The following is a 17,799-nucleotide window of genomic DNA, read 5'->3' on the forward strand; positions in this document are numbered from 1 at the left end:
CGTCGCGACTGATGTCAGACGAGTTGTGTTTGAATAATAAGTGCGTGCGTCCACGACACGCGTCGACGTGAAGCGCTCTGACCTTTGACGGATGGCATTTCCGGACTATATGTGTAGGTATTTCTGTAATCGTTGGATTATAATTGAAGTGGTGACGTATATTTCCTTGTGGGTCGTGTTACAGCATACTCGTGTTAATACATGTTTCTAATGGAACAGCTGCCAGCGGTGCGGATTACTGATAAGAATAGGTATATAATTAAGCTTAGGCATCATGTATGTAGAGCGTTCATTGTACGAACTGTTTATAATGTGATCAACATTTCTATTATATACTTACCTATAACTAAATTAACATGTTAGGAGCCAAGTATACCTACTAATTAACACAATTAATATGAAGATCTTAGATACATAGTTAACACTTGAAGGGAGGACGTAATCGTGTCGTGTGACAATGGACTCGTGGTGTAATAAGTCGGGAGGCACGCGAGAGCGGCCGCGCGCCGCAGCTCTGCGTGCAGCGGTCGCGTGCTGCACCCGCCTGCCGACGACGAGCCGACGACTGCCGACACCGACCGACAGCGACCGATACCGACCCGCGCCGCGACTCGTGACAGTCGCGCGACGACCACGCTACCGACCACACGTCCGTCGCACACCTTATAATGCAGTGATTATTACGTCGTAGTACTTTTGTTCAGTGAAGTTCAGTGCATCTAACGATATGGTGACGGGTATCGCGGGCAGCCCCCAGGCCGCCTCTAACACCGTGGTAGTGGTCAACAACATGACCCCTACTCAGGAGCAGAAGAAACCTCCCGGTGATAATAGAAGGGTGAGTTGTTATCTGTTTATTTATTGTTGTTTTTCTTTTCAGTTATTGTTTTCTGTGTTCAGGTGTTTGTTTAATTTTTAAGCCGGATGGATCTCGACGGTTGATTTATCTAATCTATCTATGAATGATATTGATCAATGTCCTTGCTCGGAAAACAGTGCTATTAAAGAAAGACATCAACGCGCTCAATTTTGGGTGTCAAATATCTAAAGCCTTTTTAATAATTATTTTCTCTATTATATTAAGATAAACATAAGCCTGATATGGAGCACAATTATTTTGCTACATTATATGTTAAATAGAACTAGAACGTATATTCTTAATAATGGCATTTAAGGATATGTTTAGCGGAGTCCATTGAGTACCTTAAAGATTATTTGACAAGCAGGATGTCGCCATATAATGGTTAGTACATTTATACGAGTACTTCGTGTGCATATAGTTAGATGCTAGTGTTACGCTCATCACGCGTTTTTAGCGCAGTGTCGCGAACTCTGCCAAGTGATTTGTCACGAGCGAGCGTCGCGACGTGCAAACTCTTGTGCACTCGTTACGTTTACGCACACCCCCTGCAGACTTCAGACTAATCGCTGCGATTATAAACTACTATAACATATTGCAATTACATTTGGGGCATGATATTTCAATCCTTGATTTTAACGGAGATTAAATTAATTTCTGAAAAAATCGTAAAAAGAACCAAGTCGATCACGTCAGACAAAACTTTTGTCAACTGAGTTTGGGTGGTATGAATGATTGCATTCATAGCTCATATGATCGCGCATACTTTGATACGATCTCTATAGGTATACTTCTTTTGAAACATTTTGGCATACATGCCCGCCGGGGATGAGTACGACGCCAAACATTTTCCTAAAAATCTTCTACGTTACTTTGTATGAAATTGAGAGAGCATTCTTTCTATACATTGTTAAAACTTTAAAGGACTTTTTAAAACATTACATATGACACGACATAGACGTCTTATATAATATGATTGGCAACAGGTACACGAAAACTAAACATATCACATCTTGATTGTAAACTAAAGTCGACGATAGAACTCGCGGCCCGTGCGGGGCCGTGTACCGCTCTCTGCACTCGTCGGTATCTTTTCCCACGCAAGTCGTCGTCGTTAATCGTGCATTAGCGGGTTAACACCAAATAATGCAACGCTCACCGCTCGCCACCCACATCGCATCCCCTTATCTTCAAGCACCGACGGTAGCGTGCCTAGGGTTATCAAACGCCTTTGTTTTGTTTTTCTACTGTTTTTTACTAAGCTGATAAAACTGGTTCCTACTTGATTGTGTCGTATGAACTCTACTGATAAAGCGATGTTTATTGTTTTTTTTATTTCTAGGCGTATTCTTAAGACGTAGTTGAAGAGCAAATCACTGCCGTGATTGATAATAGATTATTAAGGAAAGCGTAAATAAGTAATAACATCCGCACAGTACTATTATTCGTTTGGATTCAGTCTTATTTGCCACAGGAACAAAAAGTTTAGATTCCACATAAAAATTTCGGAGCATTACGACTTTGTAATTTTTTTCTTGCTAGGCCATAATAGCTCAGTCGGGTATAGAACATTCACAACAAGCCTTCAGTCCCATCAATGACGCGTGAACAGCTATGATACGCAAATGTGTCTACAAATCATACGAATTCCTGAACGATAAAACATTGGCGTATATAAACAGTGGCAGTCAGCCCTGGTGCGTTCGCAGACGGTAGGAGAGCGTGAGTCAGTGGAGCGGCGGCGGCGGCGTGGGCTGCGGGCGGCGCGACGCGTGGGCGCCCGCCGTGGGCTAATTGTCGTGGGAACACGAAGAACGAGGCTCCCCCCCTGCCCTCTCCCTCTCTCCCACCCACCACACGACCGCGACACATGCGTCATACGTGCTACAATAATGAATGGGATTAGGAGCCGCAGACGTGTCAATCACATATTTTACGTCACATAAACCTATGTTGATAAGTTGCGGTTACGCTACTGCGACCTAGTTGTAAGCCGACTAGAGTTTCAGTATTAATCACCTCGGAAAATAGCTCTGTTTTACACGTTTACCGAAACCACAGAATAAATATGCAGTCTTAAACGCCAACAGAATATAGAGTCGGGTAACATATAGACCGATAGATCAAATGAAGTCATTACACAGCACTTTGTAGTTTGGTTCCACCTCTGTAGTAAGATGTGGTGCTACAAATAAGCTTTAGATACATTAATGACCAAACATGCTCAATGCTCATCATCGATCAGCATTACAACGACTAGACAGTATATTACAGAGCCTGTAGGTAATTACAAGCGCTGTCAGCGGACGTGTAAGAGGAAGCTATTAAGAAGTGTCGTCCATCCATCATGCGATGATAAACATCGTGGATGCCGTGAGATAACACGTCGCGTGAGAGCGGCGCCCACGCGCGCGCCTACAACGCGCTAGCTAGCTAGATAAGACGCCGTCGCCGCCGATTACGTGCCATAAACAAACTGAATATGTAAATCTGATTGTTTCGGAGAAATGTGCTTGCCTTGACTTGCCCATATCGTCAGCATCATCAGCCAGTAATTGATAAGCTTGGGTCCATAAATATAAGAACTCGTTAACAATAGTAATTTTAACCCAAATCTCTGAATCCCATTAGTATTCTAACTTATTTTCGGCATTCGCATTTAATTTACATTGCAAAAAGAAAATTATTTCGTACGAACCCAGAGGCTCTACATCCCAAAATACATGTTAATAAATAACAAGATTACGAGTAAAACGGTATATCATTGTGGCATCTTTCATTAAATACATCATCGGCCGCCCGTATATCCGTCTAGCCGAATAAATTGGCATATCCAGCGGATTTGCTACGTCGTGTCTATGATGGAGCGCGCGTGCCGGAAGTTCGGCGTCCGCTCCCACGCGTTGGCACGCGACGCGGAGCGACGCGACCGGCGGCGGCGGCACTCGGCGGGCGGCGTGTGCCAACCATCACGCCACATGCCACCTAACTGGCACCCGCCACCTCTCGTCTGCCAACCGATCTAAAGCGTTCCGTGCCGATATTTTTATGATTCGCAGAATCTACCATTACTCCTTCAATTAAAGTTCAAATACAATGTGCCGGCCTGTCGATTTACTTGTTTTCTTTTATTTTAAAATGTTTTTGCAAATGTTCCTTGCACGCGTTTAGGGTATATAGGTACATAGGGAAGAAGCGGGCAAATGTTTCAGTTTTGTGTCAGTCTTATTTGGCGTTACTAGATCATCTCCTAATCACCATTCAGGAAATATTGGTTAATGTTCTACAAAGCATATTGCTACAATGACTAACTACCATTAAAGATAGCACTAATGAATCTTCAGCAGCACACGCGGCGCAATTGATGTTGATTAATTATACATTGCGTCGGTTCTTATCTACTTCCTCGTGTTGTGTATTACCAATGCGGATGACTTTGTGTTCATTATACAAATATTCAATGTTATTATTCTTTACTTATGTAGAATACATTGTTACGATTCACTAAGTTTATCGAGAATCACATAATAATAGAATTAAGATACAACGTTGCCAATAATCGAAGATCAAGTCGTTAATATGAACTACATACACTCGCCGACATATTAATGTTCGCACATGAAGCGACATAATATATATCTTTCATAAGCCTGGCGTCGTATCAGCGAACACGATCGCATCGCTATTTATCGCATGCATTCGCGTTACATTAGTACTGAGCTGTCAAATGGATAGATTTAGGCGATACGTACATGTAATGACCACTGGGTGAGTGCCAGATAGCAAAATAACCGCCCGCGCCAGTGAGATCGCCAGTGGCGCGCCACGCCATTACATCGCTCGCGCCGACCTGCTTGTCTCCAGGGTGCAAGCCGTGACTCAGCTGCTCTCACTAAATAGTAATTGATGACTTGATAATGTTGCAGCCTCATCTATCTCATTCGTCCGTTAATATCAATTGAGTATTTAAGTGCTTATTGTTCCAATCATATGTATCATCACAACGATTGTTTTGTTTAGCCCACAAAACCCATAGGAAGTTGTATAAAAACTGACATAATTTTACTACCTATGGCATACCGCAGCATAGATTGTAAAATAATAATAAAATAGCGAAGTTTTTATACGAATTTCCTAGTTATTCGTCACATATAAAAACGAGTCGTCGGTGCTTTGTGTCTGGGCTCTCAGTAGACAGTTGATAACCCTGGCGGCACGTGTCGTGGCCGCGCGGCGCCTCGCGACGCCTATGACTATATCCATTCCGCGTGGCGAGCCAAACGTTACGTAAACCGATGACCGTCTAACAATCACGACGCTTCGTATCAGGTGTCTGTGTACACAAATTCAACCAAGCTCTCCTTATCTCTACCGCACCTGTGTATCAGTTGACACTAAACATCGGGGTCACATTTCAAGCGAAACGGACGTGACAGATAACATCTTGTTTTGGGTCATTGGCTCGACATTGTCACGTACAGACTTTTGATCGCTCAAACGTACCTAATTGCAATCGCCGGATTTTCCTGGTGATGCAAAAAATGTGACTGTAGAGTATTGTAATTAACTCGAGTGTTATGTTAGTTGGTAATTACGTCAGCAGTTGACACTTGGACTGTATCTAAATGAAAAGTGTTTTGTTTAGAAGCTGAACTATTCAGACATACACGTGATAATTGAAATGCCGCATTTGTAATTCACAAACGTGCCGGCAACTCGGCGGCGGTAGGAAAATAGGTGTGAACTGTGAACAGTGTGTGTGTGTGTACGTGTTCGCACGTATGTTATATGTGTTGGCTATATCGGGGCGCCGCGACGCACGCCGCCGTCGCCACGTGCCGCCTCCGCCGTTCGCATTTTACGATGTGCGCGTCGGAAAACCAGAACGACGTACTTACATGTGTACCGGTCATTATTCTCGCCCATTAAAATATTTCGAATTGTCCACTGTACCTACATCGAAGCAAAAAGTAGACAACAATAGCAATTTGTCGTAAAACGCTAACGACTGCCATTTCAGCTGCTGACATGTATTCAAACAATGTTTAGATACGATTAGTTTTCTCTACAATGTTTGACACGTTTTATAAACACGTAGAACTAGCTTGCTATGTGATCTTTATTATTCTGACGTTTTCTCAATACAAACTAAGAACAGTGAATAGTTCTCAGTGCTTGCACAATTTTATTTCTAAAGCAAAATAGCAGAACTAACGGTGATTCATATGATCCCAAAGGATTTCAGTAAATGTTTGCTAAATGCTAGTGAATCAATATTAAAGAACAGTTTAGTCATACATTCAGGTATTTAAAATATAAATGACTGCGATTTTCCACACATAGCCGCGCATGGGTTAGGTTTATGGGTGTCTGCCGCCTGCTCGACTATCGAAGAGTCGGTGTCGTTAATTTTAGTGTCTTTAGTAATGGAACGCGACAGAAATGGCGACGCTTCGGTAATTTGCGCTACGGCAATTATGCGCCACCGACAGCTTTATATCTAGGTATGAGTAGTTACTTGAGTTTTCAGTTTTATGGAGCTAAAGCAGCTTATACCGAGAATAAGCTTAGACTTTTAGAGTACTCATAAGTGGTAGGTATTTTGTGAATAGTTGTTATTTTACTGACATTTAGAGAAAATAGTTTAAGCTTAAATTCTAGGGCTACTAATAAATATGTAATCTTATCTGAAATTTAGGTTACTCTTTCACACATGTTAGTTAGTTGCATCGGAAAATAAATCAAATAAGCAACTCAACTTTTATTTGTAATAGTAATTGTTACTATTTCCTATAATGTACGTATTTAAGTGGGAATTATACTATGTATAAAATCCGGAAAGTTGATGAATAAGGGTTGTAAATATGTAAGACATATCAGAACCCACTCCGTCGTTTATTTACGACTAGCTGACCTGCGCAACTTCGCTTGCGTCACATAAGAGAGAATGGGTAGAATTTCTCCCCGTTTTTGTAACATTTTTCGTTACTACTCCGCTCTTAATGGCCGTAGCGTGATGATATATAGCCTATAACCTTCCTCGATAAATGGGCTATCTAACACAGAATTTTTAAAATCGAACCAGTAGTTCCCGAGATTAGCGCGTTCAAACAAACAAACAAACAAACAATCAAACAAACAAACTCTTCAGCTTTATAATATTAGTATAGATGCCCACGACATATGTATGTGTTAATTTAAATTTGCATCTACACGTACTATGTAGGTGCGAGAGACGGTTAAGGAAAGCTGTAATAAATATACCTACTTCTTAACAATTTATATTTATCATCTATTAGAATGTGACTTAAACAAATGAAAGGAATATTGCTTGTTTGTTGTTGGTTCCTACAGTTCTTAGAAAATCACGCAGTACTAACTAATTTAATAAGAAGTATACTTCTTCATTTACATTTTTTAAAAGTATACTTAAGGTACTACATGAGAAAGGATTCTACATATTTTTCAGTGACCCAATACACGCTTGTCCAATTAAATAGCGTCCATTATTTTGTTGCACACAATCTATAATTAAACCTTATATAGAGTTCATAAACATAGTCGTTAGCTCTACATGTCGGAACTAGAGTCGCGTGCCGGAAGGCGCCGAGAATTTCCCGCCCAGTGCCCTCACGTATATGCGTTTTCGTCTCTACAATAGAGTCAAAGGATTCTATATTGTACGTATTTGTATTGGGTTCTACCATTATTTGTATGTTTGTAAAGGCCCTCGCTTTTCAAAATCTGTTTTCAGTGTGGTACATAGAGATAGGTAGAGCCTAATACAACAATTCTATAAAAAGATAGTAATAATGTGTTAAAGTAACAATTAAATATATAAGCTGAAAAATGTATATAGCAAATAATTCAGAGCATTCGATGACTCTACATCTACATATCAGCGTCGTCTCTCCTCAGTATTTGTATTATGAATAATGGGCTCTTTAATTGAGTAATGCAATCATCATTGATTAAAATTACGTCACCTATCTCGGCACAATCGTGTCATGACAATGATATTGTATACATACTTGATCGACTCTGTGTTTATGATTAAATGCATTAGAAGTATCATAGATCTTTATCATATTTCGATAAAATGCACTCAAAACATGTTCTAAAGTAAACATTTAACTTGAAAACGGCTGAATCCGATAAAAATAATTAAATTTTGAATAAAACAATCAAATTACCTAACGAAAACTGCTTTTAATTCTTATAATGCTTTTGAAAGGTGATCATTAAACATCGAATAAATTAAAAACCATGTTTTCAATCAGTCAAATTGCAAAGTGAGTGTTAATCGTGATGTCCACAAGGTAGGCTTGTATCAGTTGTACTTGTATGTCACTGGGTGGCACCGAGGCGGCGACGTGATTATCACACAGGCGTTAGCAAAGCGTGTTACATGGTCTATTGTCACGTGGTGCGGGCACGCGTGACGTATCACGTCGCCGCGCCAATCACGACGCGACCTTCACCTTGAGCGCACGCGCACGCCGCGCACCGTGCTCTACCGAACTGATAGGGATGCCATCAGAATGTAATAGAATGTGCAGTTAATTATGAGAAATTCTCATCGTAACAATGTACTTCTTCTATGACTTTTGGTTAAGTTAAGTTTATTTACTCCCAAAAACAAAACATTTTACAAATTTTTAGGTGCATTATAATATATTGACTACATAATTAGTCAATTGGGAACCTGGTTTCCAAGCTAGGTTTGGCCTGTATTATTGATAACCAGACTTCCATTCACAGATACGGTCTAGTATGGACAGAATTGAAAACAATGAAACCTATTGCATGTCATTTTTACAGCAAAGATGGATATGTAAAAAAACCGAAACGAATTTAAGTTAGTTATTAGCTAGCAATAAATACAGGCTTTGTAAAGTACTTGTACTGTATTATGGTATTAGATATAAGATGTAGTTAAAAGAAGAAGTAAAAAAAGTGCAATCCTAAAACGTAAGTGGTAACCCTAAATGTACTGGTAACGCGAGATTAATGTTGGTTTTTGTCACGCGCCATACTTGGTGTCACCCGTCGATGAACCGATAACAATGTTGTTTATGCAATAGAACGTTTACTATATTAGTTGTATGTACTTACTTGTTAGGTGGTAACGAATCAAGTACACTTGCACTCAACGCACTTAAATTGCACTACATAAAGAAGCTAGAAATATCGCTAAAGGTGACTAGGCCTGTTGAAATTTGTATCTCATTTCATAAGCATGTTATATTCAGTTTGAGAATGTATAAACAATGAGATGAGTTAGAACCGGCTGACCTTCACCTTGTTCACATTAATTTCTTACACGTGAACGTAATCGATTGTGCTGACATCACAAGGATATCTACTTGGTGTTAGATGATTACACTTTATAAAATAAACTCTAAAGCTCATGTGACTTCGTGTGTTAATAGGATAAATGGTATTTTATACTAATTTTCTTGATTAAGCTCCCAAATTTCTTGGTTTTAATGAAAATGCTTAATTAATCAAAATAAAATATTTGGTTTCACTTTAAGACACTTTGATCCTGTGCTAATTTCAAAACTATAATCTTACTTAATTTTAACGCGTGCTCGAATCCGACACATTCAAATTCGGTTTGTCCTCAGCAACCCAGTAACTTAGAAATTACACCCATATGAAAGCTACAATATATATGAAACAGATAGTTATCAGAAAGTATGTGTGATTAATAATGTGTTTCTGATTGTTACAGAGCAATAAGCCAATAATGGAGAAGAGGCGACGGGCGCGCATCAACAACTGCTTAAACGAATTGAAGGCGTTAATTTTGGATGCGATGAAAAAAGACGTAAGTGTTGACTCAGAACTATGAGTTTTTATTAGAGGATATCAGCTGTTACTATGCAATTTATATTCAAAAAATTGCTTAATTTTATTCATCTATAAATCTTTACTATACTCTGTTGTACATACATATTTATATTCTTTTCCATTGTTACAGCCGGCGAGACATTCAAAATTAGAGAAGGCTGACATTTTGGAGATGACCGTGAAGCATTTAGAAGGACTTCGTTCTGAAGGCGCTGGTTCCCCTGATCGGTTTCGTGCCGGTTACAGGCATTGTTTGTCTGAGGTTGCGAAGTTCCAGGGGCTAGAGGCCTCGTTGAGGAGAAGGCTTGTGAGGCACTTAGAAGGTTGCGTCAATACGCCAACAGCCCGGCCCGCCGGCGCACCCACACCGCCATCCGACGTAGAGGACACTCCTCAAACACAACATTCAGCCATTTTAATATCTGGTAAGTGTTTTACACAGCAAAAAACCTTTTGAATGAATACTTTTGCTTTTGAATATGTCTAATAGATGTGTTTTATTGCAGCAGGTCCCGGCTCAGGTGTTCGCTTAGTACCAACGAGGTTGTCTAACGGTGATCTCGCCTTAGTTCTACCTGCGGGAGTGAACGCCAGCACTCTGGGCGCGCTACCAACTCTCGTACCACTATCTCCCCGAGACGCTTCTTCTTCCACGTCGTCGGAGCCTCGCTGCTACTCCCCGGCGAGCTCAGGGTGGGGAACACCCCCTCCCCCCGCGGAAGACTCCGCCCCTCTCGCTCTCGTCACAAGAAAACAACCCCCCGAAGAGAAGCCCTGGAGACCGTGGTGACGCTTCCTCCATTCCTTTCATAACACTGTGATATATAGCTGTACATAGTATGTCAACATTGACAGAATATAGTTCCTAGCGTTAAGGCCCATTTAGACGGGGAGAGTTTCTCGTCTCGAAGATACGATTGTCGAAAGAATATAAATCATTTTTTTCGTCTAAACATTCGCCCTCCTCGCTCGTTGTTTTGGGCGAGAATTGCCTTGCAATGGAATATTGTTATGTCCGTGTAAACATAATTTCAAAGCAATAATCGTATTTCGAGATTGTATGCCACTTGCTACCATGAGTGCAGTGCGCGAGGGTGTTTTAATTATATCTGCTCTTCTAAGGCAAGAATTAGTTAAACGGAAAAAGAAGAAAACGCGTTGGGTTAAAAATGGATAGCTAGAAGAAATGATTTGGGAGCATCTAACACGTTGTGCCTTGAATTACAATTGGAAGATGAAGAGATTCAAAAATATGTTTCGGCTTACGAAAACTCAACTCATATATTATTATTTAGTTCAAGAAATTGGACCATCTATACAAAAAAGTAACACAAATGCGTCAAGCTATACCCGCTCGTACAAAATTGGAAATAACTTTAAAATATTTGGCTACAGGAGATTCATTTCAAACATTATCAGAAATATTTAGAGTACCATCAAAAGATCATAAATAAAGAAAAAATAAAGATTACCTAAGTATATATTCAAAATCAGTCTTACTTTAATAAGGTAGATTACAAAACAAATAAATGCCAATTAGCTTATAATAAATCAACTTAATATAGAGATATTTGGAAAAAAATAATTATTGTGCATGCGTTGAATCATTTGGAAAATCATCTTGCATGCTTGAATTCCACCACTGTGTGTCGCTATCAGTTCTCGAAAATGGAGAATCGGGCATCGGAGTTCACATCGGAGTTCATCTGATCACTAAACTCGAATGACAAATCTCGCACTGAAAACGATTCAAACTGATTTGTACGATACTCGTATCAACTTGAAAATATGTCACACGAGATCGTGTTAATACAAGTTAAGATTCTCGTAAGCAACAATCTGCTTACTATACCTTCGTTGTGTAAACAGACATAGGCAATTATCGCCTAGCGATAAGTCATAAGCGAATCTCGTATGACATAATCGTAGGCGAGATTTTAATTCTTGCCTGTATGTAAACATTTTGATACGATTGTGTTATGGCGATTATTGCTTGTGATAGTAGCGCATAGTTTCTCGCTCGGAACCGTACGAGAAACTCTCCCCGTCTAAATGGGCCTTTAGGTAGATAAATGATAATTAATTATATTTTGATGACTTGAGTTACTTGCACGGTCAGTTGAGAATGTGTGATAGATTTATTAGATTATATAAAGATAATAAATGATGAGAATGTTAGTATGTACCTCTCTGTGTAACGAGGGGTTATGTCTAAGTTTTGTATTTAAGTAGTATATAGTCGTGTATATTCGCGGATGACATCTGAGGCAGTATTTCATGTATCATTTATGTAGAGTGACGTAATCAACGTCTTATTCATATAGTGTTAGTACATAGTGCCATTAATACATTATCTTCATATAACAATAAGTTTGCTTGAAGCTTTTGTAAATATATTTATATAATGCAAATATTGAGCATTGGCACTCAATATTTGAACTAACGTAAGAAAGAATTCTGTGTGCCTTATACAGCAAAATCGTATAGTCTTCCATTGTAGGCGTAAGATCTGAGTATATTAATGTGTAACATGTAATATATGATTAATCGCTATTTTATTTGTTAATAGACACTTGTAAGCTCAATAATCTTTGAGAGTGGTCGCGCAGGTATTACATCAAATCCAAGAATCGTATTGATAACCGAGTTAATTAACAATTTAAAATACATATTTTTGAGTTATTTGCGTGTACCTCTTGGAGTTGGTGTATGAAGCGCGAAATCTCTTACGGCTTGTTTTACTACCACCGGATCTGTATTGGTTTACTTATTAAGAAGGTATTGTCTGATAGGTTATCCAGTACTTATTTGTAAGTGGTAAAACAGGCCTTTAGTCGTGTTACCGGATTAAACCAGTAGTCTTTAGTCTTCCCTTGCCAGTTACCGAACGAGGACAGTTTATATTTTAAACACAATTTATTTTATATTAACTGTATTAACTGTATGAATGGAGATACTTGGTATAGGCTTTTAATATTAGGGTGATTTTTAACTGAATAAATTACAGTCTAAAAAAACGATTTTTTAAAACTTAGTTTATTAGAAGCCGATTTATCTATTGTTTACATTTTATTCAATAAATAATATTCATTAAATGTGTGACAAAATGCTATAGGTCCTAAATTTTTGGTAAATTATACCTATGATTTTCATGTAATTTGATGAAGAGCATAAAAAATATTTGTAATTTAAAATTATTTGGTGTTGTGTTAGTATCAAAGAATTGCCGGCGGGAGAGCCCGACAGACCCCCGCTTTCCTCCCTGGGGCGGGACATGCAGTAGTGCATTTTCGTGACGCAAAAAAAAAGAGTATCAAAGAATTGGGTACCTCCTCCTTTTTTAAGTCAGCTATAAATGACATTTTATTCAGTGATATTTCACCCTACGTAGGTTTTACGTCAACATAATGAGTATTGTATTACATGTATAATTTAGTTGAATGTCGATCAAGTTACTTAGCATACGAATGTAAACAATTTGCCGTCTCAATGTAAACTAATATAAGGAGAATAAAGTGATATTATTTAAGATTATCTGTATATTAAACATAAGAAGATGTACCTAAAAGAAATATGCCATTAATCTAGAAATAAAACTATAAATATAATATGACGTTTTATTGACCCACTAGCTGACCCGCGCCACTTCGCTTGCGTCACATAAAAGAGAATGAGTCGTAATTTTCCCCGTTTTTGTAACATTCCTTACTGTTACTCTGCTCCTATTGGTCGTAGCGTGATGATATATAGCCTTCCTCGATAAATGGACTATCTAAGACTGAAATATTTTTTTCAAATCGGACTAGCCGTTCCTGAGATCAGCGCGTTCAAGCAAACAAACAAACTCTTCAGCTTTATAATATTAGTATAGATAAATCTTTAGAATGCTATTATAATCAGTAGTATATCGGACTGGACATAATATATTCGTACGAATGTTACGTAGCAATTCTGTGTGGGGTGCAGTCTAGTTCCTGTCCGTGTTTGAGACTGTCGAACTCGGGTTCGAACTCCGGGTTGGCCCGAAAAGTATTGCTTTGTTTGGACAGGCCAGACACGGTCAGATCGAATCAGATGATTCCAAACAAATTTAAGCTTGTATTATAGTAGTTAGTTAACGAATAAACATAGGCTTAGAACAGATACTTGTGCTCATCACACAGATATTTTGCTTAGGTGGAATTCGAACCCACTAAAAACGCGGCACGTGACCACTTCACGTTAACCACTGGGCCTAACATGCAGTAAAATTTTATTTAGAGTTTTGCTTTCATCGTCTAAATCCACCGATCCCGCGCTTGATCTTTATTTGAAGGTTTCGTAAATCATTAATTTAGATGTAAGTAGGGTCTAGGTACTTATTACATGTTTGTACTTTACAAATTACTCGAGCATTTATTCCAATGTGTTGCAACAAAGCCTTTTTTCTGAAGCAAGTGATTAACCTTGTGACTGAGCACTGAGCAGTTCAAGATGCGCGAAGGTCGTACTTTGCTTAATGACTTTATGATAATCACCAAAACATTTTCTTGCCCTGCGTACAAAGGTTTAAAGGAGTAAAGCGATTACTTTGTCACTTAACACTGCACAATATTAAGAAAAAACGTATGTAGCTGAAGTTGATTAAAAGACTTTCTTAGATCTAATAACTTTTACTGATGATATGGGTATATTACGTTGCTAAAAAAATCTGTTAATAAATCCTTACTAATATTAGAAAGGAGAAAGTGTGACTGTTTGTCCTGGTTTCATGTGAAAACGGCTTAACCGAGATGAAATTCCTCATGAAAAGACATACGATGTTTCTAAAACAACTTCTAAATTGCTGAAGTAAGGTGTAATACTTAAAATGCGAGTGGAACCGCGTAGTTTACCTACTATGCATCAGAATAAAAATCGTCCATGCTGTACCTACTTACCCTATTTGTCGCAAGGAATAAGCTACGAACATCTTAAAACCTTTCCAAACATATTTGATTGATGTCTTTACACAACACTATTAAAAGTTTACGGTGCATTGTCCATACAAATTGAGTACAGTAGAAGTTTCCCTATAGCGTACTCCGGTACTACTGTTACAGCCTATTCACACTTTGTTTACGTAGGTCACGATACATAGAGCTAACGTTACAATGTAACACAATCTGTGGTTTGGTTTCTCAGTTCGGTTTTCCTTTGTTACTTGTTATTCTTCCTTATATTTGTGTGAGAGGAAATTATGCGTACTTACCCTTGTTTTGAAGCAAATAGGTCATTGTCCCTGCAATTTTTTTGTTAGTTTTTGCCATATTAATGTTAAGAATGTCGTTTACTTTTTTTGGGATGCGTTTGTGAGGCTTGCTTCACTCATACTACGTACGCTTCAAATAAATAATTGAGCGCATGAATGTGTAGTCATTTGTTTTTCTATAATGTATCCCCGCCGGCATGTCACAAGTAGGTTGTCACGTTTTTCGCAATACATAATTGATTTTCAATGCTATTACAGTATATTGTTATACACTTTATATTTATTGTCAGTTTTCTTTTTACACATTCGTTCATTCAATTAAGTAAGAATAAATATTATGCTCTAATATTACGCTTAAAAATATGTTCGTGTCATAAACTAGATTGATGTATGGTATGGTCAGAAGAATCGTTACAGGCTGGCAATTGTCTATAGGTTCAGTAGCTTAGCTATAAGGGCATAATAGACAAACATATTTTAATAACTAGTATCCGAATTAATATGGATTGAATTACTCTACCCAAGATGTTAATGCCCCCCTTTCTTGCCGTTTCCTGAAACATGGTATTAAATAATCCAACGATTATAATTCCTGTCTGTCATAACTCTTGAGTTGTACTCTTTGCTGGTGAGCCACTAATTCGTCAATACATACAATTACGACCGTTTTGTTTGCACTGTCCTGACACTAATGGTAGAGTATTGGAGAATTATTGCACCTGCGGGAGCAATTTGCTCGATCAACCACCCACTGGCTAATTGTTTACATCATTTCAAACAACGGGCAAACCATGTTTATACTTGTCTTATTATTTTAAATGTTTTGGTTAAAGTTATTTAATGACATCTTTACGTATCCGTAATGATTAGTTGCACATTTATGTGTCTTTCAAGCTTTTATGGCTCATTAAGAGTTCAGATTATTTTGAGGTGTTCGTGATGTTGTACTTCTCTTGTCAAAGTTGTTTAGACTTCACACTCCACGAGAGACACTCGGTTCAATAATAAACCTGTGTCACGAGGGTTTTACGAAGAACATCTGTGGCTTTCATGATTCTTAGGTACCTAATTTATAGTTGTCATAAAAACAATAATCAAAAGTAAATCCGTGCCCGCGTCTTCATGATGTGCTTTAGAAAGTGGTAACAGGATATCGCAATTAGTAAACTTACATCTGAAATGATATTCGAAACGCGTATCATCAGATTACGCTCATTATGTACTTCATTAAAATTCATAAGAAGCTGTGTTCATGTTCATATGTGCCCAATGTTGGTTATCAAACTCTAACGATGAAAGTTATTGAAATGTGATTTTTTTATTAATTTGCCGAACATCTGTCGAACCACCCAAGTGGCGGTGCTCTCCGTGGGCGCCGATTGCTAACTACTGTTTTCCTTTACCTTAATGCCGTACCCGTGTAATTTTCATTTGATTTGGAATATATGAATCGAACAACCTCATTATTTAGTCTTTTAATGTGAACGAGGTCTGCAATCGTTTCAGATCTTATTTTGCGAACGAAACTCGATGGAATAAATTATTCGGCGATAATTTCGATAGGTATCGTTGGCGTGACTTTATTACCTATCATTCAAGCGGGAACGAGTGTAGGCATCGGGTTGCATATAAATTAAAGTTGTCAAGTGGATGGCTGCGGCGGTGGCTCGCGTCGCCTGACTGACGGCTCCTCGTTACCGAAAGGTCGTTGCTTGCCCGTTGTCATTGTTTTTTTCCATCTCTTTGTATTCGTATCAGTGCGTCGGAGGCCAATTAATCAACGTTATGACGCGTGACATGACCTAATGAGCGAGAGAGGAGTGCGTCTGCATGCAAATTGCTGTATTAACAATGATTATCATGTTTTCTCCGCGGTGATCATTGAAATATAGGCACGTTAAGCCATATTTGTGTTGTTCATAAATTTTACTTTGTGGTGTCAAAAGTAACATGAAACTATAGTACTTAACTGAAAAGAGACAAAAGTCTTAAAGTCCTTCTCCTCCGCGTTTGGTAGAATCCATTATTAGGTAAGAAACCTAATCAAAGGCTTTATATCAGCCATCCAGCGAAGAATTAAGCTCCACAAAGGAAACTTTAATAAGGATTTGTTAGAACTTTATTGGACTTTTTATAGGCTTAGTCAGTGGTGGTCCGGATAATTCCCTTTTTGTGGGAGACTTAGTCGCTTAACAGCGTACGGTGGTCTAAAGTCTAGGTGGTCGTTGTCGAATGTTTATCAAACATTGAGGCCACCCGCTCACAAATATCTGCAACGTAGGTATCTCTTAGACAGCAGGTTATGTTTTTTCTGATTCTGATTATATACGGCTATGCGAAATACCTGTCAGATTAACTCTTGAGATTGTTGAAATCCCAAGCAATTTAAATTAAAGTCGAAATGCAAGACGATTTTAGCACCCTGCTGCGCTTGTTAAAAATTAAGCCGTTTGGCATGTGGAATATATTTAAGGTTTATTTTGATGACGATTTGAATAAATTATAAGCAATTTTTGATTATGATAACCTCGTGATGCTATGCACATCTTGTAAGTATGTGATAGAGCAGGAGTTATTCAGTAGCTCTACCATGAGTTGGCAACTATAGTCTCCCGCAGACACTATAGTTGAAAAAATGTATGAAAACTCGAACAGCGCCTCTAGCGGATAGTTAAGGTACCAACATTGCTACCATGAGTCGCCATAGTTAGTAACGTGTAGTTAAATTAAACAACAGTGAATGTAGATTGGCTTTGTCGTTCATTCTTTCCGCACGATAATGGTACCATGAGTTACCAATTTGACAGATGCTACAGTAACGAACTATTACTATAGTAGTTGCGGCACTCACCGA

The 17,799-nt window shown here is 38.6% G+C and overlaps 1 protein-coding gene across 1 annotated transcript; it reads left to right on the forward strand.

Annotated features, from left to right (window-relative positions):
* On the forward strand, positions 1 to 13,315 carry LOC142977804 (protein hairy-like). Its single transcript, XM_076121898.1, has 4 exons — positions 1 to 838; positions 9,597 to 9,692; positions 9,846 to 10,140; positions 10,222 to 13,315. Exons 1-4 carry the CDS (start codon positions 728 to 730, stop codon positions 10,503 to 10,505), a joined length of 786 nt encoding a protein of 261 aa, XP_075978013.1. The 5' UTR covers positions 1 to 727; the 3' UTR covers positions 10,506 to 13,315.
* The last annotated feature ends 4,484 nt before the right edge of the window (positions 13,316 to 17,799 follow it).

This window comes from Anticarsia gemmatalis, chromosome 13 (genome assembly GCF_050436995.1).
Source record: "Anticarsia gemmatalis isolate Benzon Research Colony breed Stoneville strain chromosome 13, ilAntGemm2 primary, whole genome shotgun sequence".
Classification (NCBI taxonomy): domain Eukaryota; kingdom Metazoa; phylum Arthropoda; class Insecta; order Lepidoptera; family Erebidae; genus Anticarsia; species Anticarsia gemmatalis.

Coding starts and splice junctions, on each gene's coding strand:
- LOC142977804 (XM_076121898.1), top strand. CDS start 728: ATGGTGACGGGTATCGCGGGCAGCCCCCAGGCCGCCTCTAACACCGTG. Junction 9,693..9,845: donor TGGATGCGATGAAAAAAGAC/GTAAGTGTTGAC, acceptor CCATTGTTACAG/CCGGCGAGACATTCAAAATT. Junction 10,141..10,221: donor TTCAGCCATTTTAATATCTG/GTAAGTGTTTTA, acceptor GTTTTATTGCAG/CAGGTCCCGGCTCAGGTGTT.